The sequence below is a fragment of the Oncorhynchus clarkii genome, chromosome 2 (genome assembly GCF_045791955.1).
Source record: "Oncorhynchus clarkii lewisi isolate Uvic-CL-2024 chromosome 2, UVic_Ocla_1.0, whole genome shotgun sequence".
Taxonomy (NCBI): domain Eukaryota; kingdom Metazoa; phylum Chordata; class Actinopteri; order Salmoniformes; family Salmonidae; genus Oncorhynchus; species Oncorhynchus clarkii.
This window is the reverse complement of record NC_092148.1, coordinates 71,805,037-71,818,976: the sequence shown is the minus strand read 5'-3', so window position 1 is coordinate 71,818,976 and position 13,940 is coordinate 71,805,037. Positions and strand designations below refer to the sequence as shown.

Below are 13,940 nucleotides of genomic sequence, written 5' to 3'. Positions count from 1 at the left end.
CCCTCGTATGACCTGTCAACGCGGCAGCAGCAGAGCGACATTATCACCCAGCACCACCGCAGTGCCACATTACAACTCCTCATCCCCCAGCCGCAGCCCCACTCCCGTCCCACTGCAGGCAGGGGCCCGCCGAATCACGTGGCATTACAACACACACTTCAGCAAGGTAAAAAGGTAGAAGACGTCTGTTCCTCCTCTCCTTTCCTCCCTCCCTCTACCCAGAGAGAGAGAGAGGGACAGCGTGACGATTGTCATGGCATGTTTAATTCAGCAGCCTCCCGACAGTCACTGTCACAGTGGCGATTTATGTGTTGTCGTGGCGTTGTGTTGCCTCCCACCTCAGCATCAGCATTCGGCGGTGGAGGGAGAAGGCAACCTTGAGTGGAATGTAGGGGCAGGGAGGAGTAGAGCGAGTGGAGGGAGCCAGTTCTTAATTACCCTGCCATAGAGGGTGTGTTAATATGCGCACCACATAGCACACATCCTCTCACTAGTCAAACATCCAGACAGCTTTTTTATTTTTTTACTATTTTCACTTTGTGTGTTGTTTTTTCCCCGCTTTGGATTGAGCAGGGCCGTTGAGGTAGATTGCTGATTCGTTTTTCTTTGTTTGAATGACATGTTTGAGGTGAAGTTGTTATCGTGGTAGTTTTTATATTGTAGATGTGAATGTTTTCTGGTTGCTTTCCCCCCTAGCCTCCACTGAAGGTATTTATGTGGTTGTGTCCTGGTAGTAGGGGTGTGTTTTTACTAACAGGCATGGATGGACAGGCCACTGGATTTCTCAAAACACTTCAATTGCATTCTGTCTAGTGCTATCCTGAAATATCATCGGGGGGGGGGGGGGGGGGGACTGCAGGAGTTGGCATGCTTTTATGACACACGCTTTACAAGATGCATTAGCACACATAAAAGTTTATAAGTCATCCAGCTAGCAGCTAACACTGTGGAGCTGTCAGGCCCCAGTGGCAGTGTCTCTGCATGTTTCTCTTTCTGTTCCTGTCTCAGCTACTACTACAGGAACCACAGACACTGGGACCAGGCATATACATATTCTCACAGCTCTATTCTGTTCTGTCTGGTTCATTATGAGGGCATGGATTGTATGCTCAAACATGAAAAGTTATGTAATCAATGATATCCCCAGTGGTTACTATTCAGGGCAAATTCTGTCAGTCGATTAAAAATATATATTTATGAGAGGACATGTGGAACTGAGGGACAGGGGACATTTATCAGGAGAAGAACGTTTTGACAGCAGCACACAGGCAGGCAGAGAAGATGGTATAGGCTTCCTGTGTGTCCTTCAGACTAGGGCTATGTACGTGTGGATGACAGGACTATGGGGGGAGTATTCACATGACAGAAGGCTTTGCCTAATAGCCAGGCTGTCACTTCTCCGCCACACTCTCTCTCTAACTCTCTCCCTCTCCCTTTTCTGCAACCATATGTGCCTCTGCCATCTCTCCATCTCTGACGAAGGGAGAGAAGGTGAGAAAGTGATTTCCATAACATTGAGCCGAGAGAGTCCACTCAGACAGCATTCCTAAGCATTCCCGGACAGCTTGCCTCTGCACCTGGGTGATTCTTCAATGGTGGTGGCGCCAGTGATCAGCCGTTAGAGAAGGATGGAGGGAGGGACGCAGATGTGCCAGTCTTCTTACCCCTTTCTCTGTGTGTGTGTGTGCGTGAGTGAGTGCGTGAGTAAGTGCGTACCATGTTTGTGGGCGGGAGGACGCTGTGACCAATCACTCTTCATAATGGCCCGGCGCCTATACATCTCATAACATACATCACATGGGCCTGATATTCATATCACACCAGGGGGAGTTCCCCTCTAGTAGAGCAAGATTGATGGCTCTTAGAAGCGCAGAGAAGAGAGGAGGGAGGGTGGGGATGGGGGATGGTTTTACTGTTATTTATCCCCTGTTAGCTATTGATTTCTCAGCACAACAGAGGTGTGGTTTAATAGAGGGATAGATACAAGTTTATCTCCATTCTGTTTTTCTCTCTGCTGTCCTTGAATCTCCAACTTTTCGGAGAGAAGTTTAAGATATATTTAGAGCAGTGGTGAAGAAAGAGGCTTTTTCAACTGAGATGAGGAAAATAAACCTGGTTTAAAGTTTGGATCCTTGGCAAGAAGCTGGAGAAAAAAGACAAAGGTTCCTCCAAACTCTGCTCTCCTCGGGAGAAATGTCAAAGTTAACCGCAGAAAGATCCAAATACTTTATTTTACTCCTGATTGGCATAAGACTTTCTTCTGACACGTTTTGCCACCCATTTCAGGTATGCTGCCCACACAAACACTCACATTCAGGGAGCGCTAACTGAGTGTGAAGGATTTTGTTCCAGTGCTTCTCCGAAACACCTGATTCAGCTAATCAAGGTCCATCTCTGCTATAATTAAATGGTTAAAGTTATGATCAAATGCTATGGTTACACTACAACACAGTTGGCAGCATTGGGCTGCGACACCGGCACGTGGTCACATTGGAATTCCCATGACCCCCTCGTCACTCCAAATAACTTTTTCTCCATTCAACCACGTGCTACAGCTTATCATTTCCACAATGTTCCAGAACCCAGTGTGACCGTTCTGTGACCTCCCAGCAGTTCCATAAGAGTGACTTGTCCAAGCTGGTTATAGCCTCTGCTCTATTACCCTCTGACACAGGGTGGGACTCTACACTCCACAGTCATAGCCTGTGTCCCAAATGGTACCCTATTCCCTTTATAGTGTAGTACTCTTGACCTGGGTCCATGAGGCTCTGGTCAAAAGTAGTGCACCATATAGGGAATAGGGAGTACCATTTGGGACGCAGCTTACAGTCATCGTCTGGGAGGTGGTGAGTGGTACAATATCATACTACTCCAGGCCCTGTTCCCATATGCAGTCCCAATGAAACCCAGGACCAAATGGCTTTGCACACTCTGGGGACAAGACTTTATAGTGCATCGTGAACACAGAGGGCTCCAGTACTATGCAAAGCCTTGGTTGTTATGGGTCCTTCACTTCCCTATTTCCTGTCTGCCTGGTGTGTTCTGCAGGCTGCTTGCTTGGGGGATCCCGGCACATTGGCCTACATTAAACTACAGCATTACTGTAGGCACTGATATGCTCCATTTCTCCATCTGGCCCCAGAAAAAATAATGGTGGAGAATGAAACAAATCTCATCTTCTTTTCAGGCCTGCTCCACAGCTTCCATTAGAGACTCTCACTCTCCCTCTCTCTCTCTCTCTCTCTCTCTCTCTCTCTCTCTCTCTCATCTCTCTTGTTTCTCCTCCTCTTTCTATACCTAGGCCTCCACTTTTATGTTGTTTTTCCGCTCTTCTATAGGAAGCTCTTTAAAAACTAATGACGGCTAATAGGATTTTAACGACTCTGGAGGTGGTATGGGAGGCAGGCGCAGGCTCAGCCCAGGATGTACTCTAATTGTTTATCGTCTATTTACATTTCTGTGAAGAATGGCTTTATGGGGGAATTATCAGCCACGTGACACATGCAACACAAACAGCCCTCCCTGCCTAGCCGCTTGGCAGCTTTGTGTCGTTCTGTTTAGCCCCAATTTTTATTTCACATTACTAATTAATGAGCGATTTTATTTCTTCGCCCTACGCAGGCGGCAGCATTTCTCGATGCAACTCTCCTCAATTAATTCCTCAATTGCCCCTGTGGAAACAGTGATTGATAAAGCACTAAATGAACCTATGTCAGATTGACTCTTTACCATGATTAATGCTCTTATCAGAATATCTCTTTGTTCATTCCTGTAAACGATTAAGGCAGGTGCGTACGTTGTCGACGCACACAGGAAATTGGCTCTTGGTTGATAACAGCTGTAACACTGCTTCACACAATCTATCTCCTCAATGAATATTCAGATTGGATGAACATCAACTACGCTTGATTTAATTACACATCACTGACCTTATGTGTTCCAGCGTTGTGGTTTAGAGCCGGTAGCACACAGAGGCATATTCAGGCAATTGTATGCTACATGTGGTGGGTAGATTGCATGGATATCTTCTTGGGCAAGTGAGTGGTAGTATCCATTTATAATGTACATTTTTACGTAATGGCATGCATGAACATGAGCTGGAATCAGGGCCGCTGGAGGCTGTGGATCAGTAAGCTAATGATATGGATTCTTTCCCTACTATACTGAGCCGCATTTTGCTCACATCAATCACTTGCAATGTAAACTACAGGTAATAAGAAGCAGCAGTTCCCTCCGCTTCTCTGCCTGTAGTGAACAGATTATATCTTACACGCACCGTGCCAGTGTAATCATAGGTGCATTATTTACCTATGTGAAGATGTTCTCCTGGAATAGACTTCAGTCACCATTAACAGTACAGTACTGTATACATGTATGTATGAGGGAATGCAGTATCAATATTGCTGTGATAACATGGCTAGTAAAATAGATTGGTATATATGTGTACAGTACCAGTCAAAAGTTTGGACACACCTACTCATTCAAGATTTTTTTCTTTATTTTGACTATGTTCTACATTGTATAATAATAGTGAAGACATCACAACTATGAAATAACACATATGGAATCATGTAGTAACCAAAAAAGTGTTAAAACTAATCAAAGTATATTTGAGATTCTTCGAAGTAGCCACCCTTTGCTTTGATGACAGCTTTGCACACTCTTGGCATTCTCTCAACCAGCTTCACGAGGTCACCTGGAATGCATTTCAATTAACAGGTGTGCCTTGTTAAAAGTTAATTTGTGGAATTTATCAGTTGTAATGTGGCAAGGTAGGGGTGGTATACAGAAGATAGCCCTATTTGGTAAAAGACCAAGTCCATATTATGTCAAGAACAAGCAAAGAGAAATGACAGTCCATCATTACTTTAAGACATGAAGGTCAGTCAATATGGAACATTTCAAGAACTTTTAAAGTTTCTTCAAGTGCAGTCACAAAAACCATCAAGCGCTATGATGAAACTGACTCTCATGAGGACGGCCACAGGAAAGGGAGACCCAGAGTTACTGTACCTCTGCTGCAGAGGATAAGTTCATTAGAGTTAACTGCACTTGAGATTGCAGCCCAAATAAATGCTTCAAAGATTTCAAGTAACAGACACATCTCAACATCAGCTGTTCAGAAGAGACTGCGTGAATCAGGCCTTCATGGTTGAATTGCTGCAAAGAAACCACTACTAAAGGACATCAATAAGAAGAAGAGACATGCTTGGGCCAAGAAACACGAGCAATTTGAGATTTTTGGATCCAACCGCTGTTTCTTTGTGAGACGCAGAGTAGGTGAACGGATGATCTCTGTATGTGTGGTTCTCACCGTGAAGCATGGAGCAGGAGGTGTGATAGTGTGGGGGTCATTTGCTGGTGACACTGTTATTCAGAATTCAAGGCACACTTAACCAGCATGGCTACCACAGTATTTTGCAGCGATACGCCATCCCGTTTGGTTTGCGCTTAGTTGGGCTATCATTTGTTTTTCAACAGGACAATGACCCAAATCATTTCCAGGCTGTGCTATTTGACCAAGAAGGATAGTGATGGAGTGCTGCATCAGATGACCTGGCCTCCACAATCACCCAACGTCAAACCAATTGAGATGGTTTGGGGTGAGTTGGACTGCAGAGTGAAGGAAAAGCAGCCAACAAGTGCTCAGCATATGTGGGAACTCTTTCAAGACTGTTGGAAAACCATTCCAGATGAAGCTGGTTGAGAGAATGCCAAGAGTGTCCAAAGCTGACATCGAGGCAAAGGGTAGCTACTTTGAAAAATCTAAAATATAACATAACTGAACTCTGTGAATCACTTATTTGGGCTGCAATTTTTGATCCTGGTAACTCTAATGGTCGTATCTTCTGCAGCTGAGGTAACTCTGGGTCTTCCTTTCCTGTGGCGGTCCTCATGAGAGCCAGTTTCATCATAACGCTTGATGGTTTTTGCGACTGCATTGACTGACCTTCATGTCTTAAAGTAATGGCAGACCATCATTTCTCTTTGCTTTTTTGAGCTGTTGGCATAATATAGACTTGGTCTTTTACCAAATCGGGCTATCTTCTGTATACCACCCCTACCTTGTCACAACACAACTGATTGGCTCAAACATATTAAAAAGGAGAGAAATTCCACAAATTAACTTTTATCAAGGCACACCTGTTAATTGAAATGCATTCCAGGTGACTACCTCGTGAAGATGGTTGAGATAATGCCAAGAGTCTGCGAAGCTGTCATCAATGTAAAACTCTCAGATAGAAAATATATATTTTTAGTTGTTTAACACTTTTTTGGTTACTACGTGATTCCATATGTGTTATTCCCTGGTTTTGATGTCTTCACTATTATTCCTAAATGTAGGAAATAGTAAAATAAAGAAAAACCCTTGAATGAGTAAGTGTGTCCAAACTTTTGACTGATACTGTATGTGTTACATCATATGACAGGTTCCCATCTGAGTTGCCTCCCACAATGTTCAAATGTTCCGGCTGAACAGTAATAGAACGTCAGTTTGGCATAGAGCATGGCTCCCCAACCCTGTTCCTGGAGAGTTATCGTCCTTTAGGTTTTCGCTCCAACCTTAGTATTTTAATAACTGCATTTCGCAAAGTTCTGACATGTCTGCTTCGTGATTTGTTGGGAGAGTTGTCTGTCTGAAGAGGGCCCACCCCAGATGTATGTTTTACCCTTATTGAAGTTGCCAAAAGTGTCCGTCATTGAAACCAGACCCTAATCACCACTGAAGCCTAGGGTCATGTTTCTGAGACTCCTTGTAGATTCAGGATGTGATTGGTGGCTAGACAGCTTTTTGTTTTTTCTCTCTCTCTACTGCAACTCAGTCTTCAGATAGCTTTATCAAAGGAATTGTTGAAAATAATGTTCTGGGAATTATGTCAAGCAACGCTCTGAATGGTTTGCGCTGATATCTCCTTTATCATGGAATAGTAACTCTACTCATGTCTTTTTTCCCTCTGCGGCTTTGTTTAACAGCTTTATTAGGCCGTCTGTTCTGTCTTTGTCTCTATTTTAGTGGGTGTGTACGTGGGTGGGTGGGTGTGTACTGTGTATACAGTATGCGTATGTGTGGTGGCTGCTGTGAAGTGAAGAGTGAGATGATGATGAGTGAGTGGACTGGCCGGCAGGTGTTCACTCCCTGTCAGGTCGGGGAAGGTTGCCTCAGCAAGCCGCTTCAGTTTACAATAGACACTCCAACGTCAATAACAGCTGTATGTAGAAAGATCCACTTACTGAATAGCTATTCACAGCTCTTATCTAGAGGCGATGTGGTGGAAGCATACATTTACAAAATCCTCTCTTCCCTTTCAACATATGAAACTCTACGCGCTGACACAGACACACACACAATCTCCAATTGACATTATAGCAGTTCCTCCTGCTTCCTCTGAATCACTCTGACAGAGAATCCATTTCCTCCTCAGGCTTCATGTGAAGCAGTGATGTCTCTCTCTCATTCCCTACATCCTTCCCTTCCCTCCCTCCATCCACTCCTTCCACTCTGCATTTCTTCACATCACACTTCATCCCCAGCTGAGATTCTCCATGGCAGGATGATTGCAGTAGAAAGTGCTGGGGACTGGCACAGGGTTTCCCAGGGACAGGTGGATGAGCAGGGGCCATTTCTAAATTACACATTTTCCAAAGAACAGCTGTCGGATGAATGGTGGAGGACTGATCTACTGACATTAACCAGAAAAGAGAGAGAGATTGGGATGGTGAGTGGAAGAGAGCGGAAAGGAGAGGGAAAGAGAGACAGAGAAAGGAAGATCAAGAGACCGAGAGAGGAAAAGAGAGATGGTGTCCTGCAGGACAATGGTCAATTAGACCCAGTGGAGCATTCGCTGTGATAAGACATATTACCCATCATACCCCTGGTTCCGTTTTCCACAAGGGACCGCCATCTGCCCAATGTAAAAAATACTATAGTGCCTCTGAAGTCTGCAAAAACACAATAGTGAATGCTGTAGTATTTACTGCAGTATACTGTTGAATTTACTGTTTTTAATCGCACCCTTCAGCTACCCTCAACCCCTCCCATTTATCTCTGAAGGTCATCCAATTTTGATTTCTAATTGCCATCTTTTTTCAACTGTGCTGTGATGTTTTAGAAAAGTTTAAAAAACCTTTCTATTCTCATAGTTTCTACAGATAAACATTTTTGCTAAGAGTGTTATATAATGGATTAAGACACACCCAGGAGTGCTATTTGCAGAGTTAGCTCCAGGTAAATGTTGCAATTCTTCAGTCATTCCTGAACCTGTGACCAAAAACAAGCGACATAAGGGCAGTACCAAAACAAGTGACCTCGTGATTCTCTTTTGTTGCAAAATCCGCAGCGCTGTTAGGATTTACTGTAGTGTTTTTGCTGACTTTCGTTTTTACTGTGGTGTTTTGGGGTACATTTACTAAAGTGTTTTATTATCTTTGATGTAGAAGTGGGGGACTTTCTCCTTGAGGAAACCTACTGGAGAAAGACTAAAAGACTAACTGTTCCATAGCCTATAGTTAGGACTAGGTTGTGAATGGAGAGTTCAGGGCTTCTCGAGGGAACACAATATGACATATACTTGGCATGTAAGTTTCTCAGTTATGGGTTGCACACATTGGGATATGGGGGAGGGGAATGGGCAGGGTATATGCAAATTGAATAATGTAGTATTTACTATAGGTTTTAAAAATGTAGTGTTTTTGCGGACTGTAGTGTTATTGTGGACATTTCTGTAGTATTTACTACAGTATACTACAAAATTATATACTAAATACTACACACATGATTGGGGGATACTACAGTGTGTAGTATAGTATTCTACAATATACTACAGTTTACTACAACATTTTTTAGTAAGTACTGTAATATTCTATAGTAAACTTTAGTTTTTTATGTGGGTGGACTAACTCTTTCTTTTCTTGTTCTCTTGATAACCCGCACTCATTCTTCATCACTCATACTTTCTCTCATTCTCTCTCTCCCCCTTTCTCCTTCCTTCCCTCTACCACTCACCCTCTCGATCGGTCCATGTCTCAGAGCTGTTTGTGATGTTAAATCCTCCCGGGGAAGCTACAAGTTTTACTTAATTAAGTCGCGGCAGAGTGCACTGCTTACTGGAGAGTTAGGATAAGAGGCTGTCCTGGGGGCCCTATCAATATCCGTTAAGGATCCTCTCTCATTACGCCCCCCCTCCTCGCAGGGTTTTGGGGCCCCTGAGAAATGGGCCTCTCTCTCCCTGCCTAATGTTATCGAGTAGGGTCAGTCGGCGGCCCTGCCTTTTGGAAATGCAAATGGCGATATTTATTTAACCCACGGATGACTGCCATGAGTGCCTTTCCTCTGCATCTCTGTTCCCTCACACAGGTTAGCATTTTTCATCATGAATCTTGTTCTGGAGGCAGTTCTGCAGAGTGGTCACTAACTGGCACAGCCACGGTCTCAACCCCCCTCATCGCTGTTTCACCCGTCCCATTAAGACCATCCGAAGTACCGCATTCTGATTGATTATGCCTGGTGCAATAAGGCTAGATTTGTCACACCAACCTTCGCTTTGGCTGCCCCTCCTGTCCAGCTCAAGCATTCAGCGTCGCCGGCCTTCTAGCTGCTGCCGAACCTGTTGCTGGCAAACGCCCTACACTCATCAACTCCAGACTGGTCTCGTCATCATTACACGCACCTGGTTCCAATCCCCACTCTATCACTGTATATATACTCAGTCATTGTATATGTTGCTTGTTTTCCTGAGAGGAATCTCTCCTAGTTTTTCCTGAGTACTTTATTATTTTGCACTTTGGGTTTCGTCACGCTTTTCTATATGGTGCTTTAATAAATCTCAGTAGTTCTAAACCTGCGACTGCATCCTGCCTACTTCTCTCTACACTTGTGACAAGATTGAGGAGGCAAGGCTGGAGCGTGATGAGCGCATTTCCGGATGATGACTTAGAAGCCCTGCGGTTTCTAGGCCAAGAGCAGGGAATTCAAACTCAATCAGGGCACAGCTCGCTCCCCTCCTCCCTCTCTGCATCTCTCCCTCCCCCATTCCCTCTCTGTCTGTCTCTATAGACCTCAGCAACAACGCCAGAAAAAGAACAGAGAGAGAAAAGTGTGTCGGCAACATGGTGCTTGATCCTCCTCTCTGGTTCCTCGCGGGGCACCTAAAGTTTTCCAAAATGAGTGATGGGTTCATTTTAGGGGTGACTGGCTAGGCATTTCCAATTTAACCAGTCAGTGGATATTAGTATGATTTGGAGACGTTTGACACTTTCAGCTAATTTTTCCCTCCACAGCACTCTCTCTCTCTCTCTCAGCATTGTCTCTCACACACACACAAGATACACATCCGACCCCTTCCATTTAGACCTCATCTCTCCGTCCATCACCCAGGAGCCCCAGGACTGTCCCAACCCCACACTCTGCAGTGAGCTCCGCATTGGGCTTTTCAGCTCAGCCTGCCCCCTATCCATGGGCCACGGTCACAAGCAAGGGGAGGAGGAAATGATTGGTTGTGATCAATAATGCATCGACTACATTAAAGCCCATAAATAAGAAATGGCTGGTAAGAACCCGGAAAGTCCTCTTTAAGATAGCACTTCCCCACAACTTGACTGTTCTAACCAGGGCAGAGCAGATGGAGAGATGGAGAGGTGGTGGAGAAAGAGAGAGAGAGACAGAGAGGTGATGGGGAAGTGTGCTTGCATGTGCATGTGTGCATTTCCAGAGAAACAGGGAGAGACAGGTAAAAAGAAAGAGGTATTCTAACCTTGTAGGGAATATTTATCTCTTTATTCTGACATTTCTTCCATGTTAACTCTATCCCTGCTTCCTCTCTTTCTCTCTGGACAAAATGGCCTCTCTCCTGCGGGTCGGATAGAATATACTGTATAAGTTATTACATCCATGGCGCCTAGGGTTGAGCCAGGACAATTGCAATAGAAATAGTTAATTTATCAACGTAGGGGAGCCATGTAAATATATTTGTAATTATGTCAAACAGCAGGGAGACTTTTTGGTTGACTGGAGATAAAAGATGAAATTGCCTAACACAAAAAAGCCTTTCTGAGTTTCTCCCTTATCTCAGCTTCTCCCCTCATGTCAGGCATGGGGGAATGGTGTGTGTGTCTGTGTGTGCGTGTGCATATGTGTGTTTGTTTGAGTGTCTACTCTTTGATGAGGTGCCCTTGTTGGCTGAGAGGTGGGTTGAGGTGCAGAACCAGAGGTCTTTATATCTGCAGCCAGAAGAGAAGTATGCACATACACATTACAGAACATACACAAACACTGCAGAGCATACACACATGCGCACTCACACATACATACACACACTACAGAGCAAAACAAACAAACACACACACACACACACACAGGTGGGCTTAGTAGGGCTCAGAGGTAGCTGCATGCCTTCTCCTGGTTAATGGATGTGGTGCTCTGCTGCCTGAGACAGCACCTCAGTCTAAGACTGGGGAGCAGGAGAGGGAGGAAGGACAGAGGAATGGGTGGTACAGGTCGTTAAAAGAGGAGAGAACAGGGGATAGGCTCTTTGACCAGATCCCAACAAGAGAGGATAGGAGAGAGAGGGGAGAGAGGGATGTTTGGATTCAGACAGAGTAAGCGCCAGCAGAGATGTGGTCTTTGGGAGGGGAAAGGGGGTAAGAAGAGAGAATGGTTAGAAGTACAGAGAAAGATCAGTTAGCAGAGTGGGGAGACAGAACGTTTGAGGGGAGTAGGAGTAGGACGTGGTTAGAAGGAAGGGAGGAAAGGATAGAGAGAAAAAGAGGAGGATAAGTGTGCAGACGTGAGGAGGAGTATGTCTGTTTCTTGTCTTCTCTCTCTCAGGGAGGACAGGGAGAGGTAAGAGGAGGGATGAGAGCAGAAGGATGAGAGCAGGAGGATGAGAGCAGGAGGATGAGAGCAGGAGGATGAGAGCAGGAGGGGAGAACTATAGTATTTTTGCTCTCCCTTCTCTCTCGTTTCTGTCGTTCTATCACCCTCTGAACACTGTCCAATTAAGGGATATGATTAGTGCAGCCTGTCCCCATTGGAATGGAATCTATTACACTCTCTCTGATTACTACAGGCTCCACCAATTTGGCAATCACTTTATCTGCGTCACTCGACAGCCACTAAGTAGAAAGATTTCTATACAAAATGTAAAAATGAAGACTTGATTGGTGACATGTAGTTTGTGTGTCTGTGTGTGTTTGTGTGTGTGTGAGAAAGAGAGAGAGATTTTCTTCTCACGAAGATGTTCTTGCGTGTCTTGTTCCATCAGACTCCCTGAGCCGAGACGAGACCCCAGGGACTACGGAGAGGGCAGGTCCGGATCCTCAATGGGACACGCCCCCTGACAAATCACCTCCCACACCTCTCTCTCCTCCTACCTCTGTCCAGGAGACCAACACTAGAGAGAGTCTCCTTTCCTCTGCATGTCTGCTGACGTTGGAGTGACCTTGAAGAAGGCTGCTGGTGGTATAACAAAATGGATCTTATTGCTTTCAGAACTTTTAAAACTACAATAACTATTTTAATTGAGGAGCATGATATCCATGCAATCAATTTCCGTCAGAGTCAGTTTTCACACCCAATCAGATCCTTGGCTGGTGAGCTTGGCTTAGAGAGGACTGTGGGTAGGAAAGCATAGCGGCTGAGTGCCTGCTAAAACCCAACTGAATAGAACATGAAATCCTGAATGTGACACGCTGTGCTTTACTTTAATTTCTTCTGTATATTTTGTTTTGACAAGCAGCCTTGAAAATAGAAGTTGACTGGTGACAGGACTTAGATCAGAGGAGAATTATAGAATGTACAGGACAAGGTGGGTGTTCCTGTTTTATACTCTAAAGGGAAATGTATTACAGGTGTCTCGAAAATCTTCCTTGACGTATAAACACAACCTAGCACTCACCTCTCATCTCCTCTCCTCTTCTTCTTCTACCTCTCCTAAAAATTCTTTGTGTTTGTCAGATCAATCAGATGAAGCATTGACACATAATTAATTTGTGAGAGCCTCGGAGTACATGCTAGGTGAAAATCAAAGTGTATTTTGCCTGTATGTAATATTCCTCTGTGCAGTGTCAGCATTCTCTAATACCATGCCTCATTACCCGAGACAATCTGCACAGACAGTACAGTCCTGACTCCTGATGACTAACTTCACTCAGTATTGTCTTACTCCATCATGTCTTTCAATATTCACATACAGAGGGTGTGTGTGTGTGTGTTTTGTTTGTGATGTGATCTAGAGACAAGTCTTAATGTGAAAGGAGAAGGTGACCTTTGACCTAATCAATATGACTTGAGTTGTGAACAAGACTCAGCCCTACCCAATGGGATCATGTTATTTTGTAGCAGTCATATAATGATTTCTAGAAAAAGATGCATTGATTGTTTCTATTCAGCAATAATGGTAAGAGTAAAGAGGGTGAAAGGAAAATATTCAAGACATTAAAATGATTACATTTTTGTTGTTGCCTTAAATTAATGAATAAATGAAATTACAGATAATGGTTTCAGAAGCCTATTGTCTCCCTTAGTAATGTGTTACGCAAGCTGAGTCCTGTGAAGAGGTGTCTTCCAGTCCAATATCAATCAAATGTATTTATAAAGCCCTTTTTAGCTGATGTCACAAAGTGCTGTACAGAAACCCAGCCTAAAACCCCAAACAGCAAGCAATGCAGATGTAGAAGCACGGTGGCTAGGAAAAACTCCCTAGAAAGGCAAGAACCTAGGACAAAACCTAGCGAGGTACCAGGCTCTGAGGGGTGCCCAGTACTCTTCTGGCTGTGCTGGATGGAGATTATAACAGTACATGGCCAAGATGGGCAAACATTCATAGATGACCAGCAGAGTCAAATAATAATAACCACAGTGGTTGTGGAGGCTGCAACAGGTCAGCACCTCAGGAGTAAATGTCAGTTGGCTTTTCATAGGCTAGCATTCAGAGTTAGAGACC

General features: G+C 44.4%; 1 protein-coding gene across 1 annotated transcript in view; it reads left to right on the top strand.

The window, feature by feature from the left end:
• The window catches only part of LOC139373265 (tripartite motif-containing protein 44-like), a 72,682-nt gene extending 59,065 nt beyond the window's left edge, over positions 1-13,617 (top strand). The window contains exon 6 of the mRNA XM_071113582.1: positions 12,261-13,617. Within this exon, the coding sequence (XP_070969683.1) occupies positions 12,261-12,336 (76 nt within the window). The 3' untranslated portion in view covers positions 12,337-13,617. The remainder of the gene's footprint in view (positions 1-12,260) is intronic.
• The last annotated feature ends 323 nt before the right edge of the window (positions 13,618-13,940 follow it).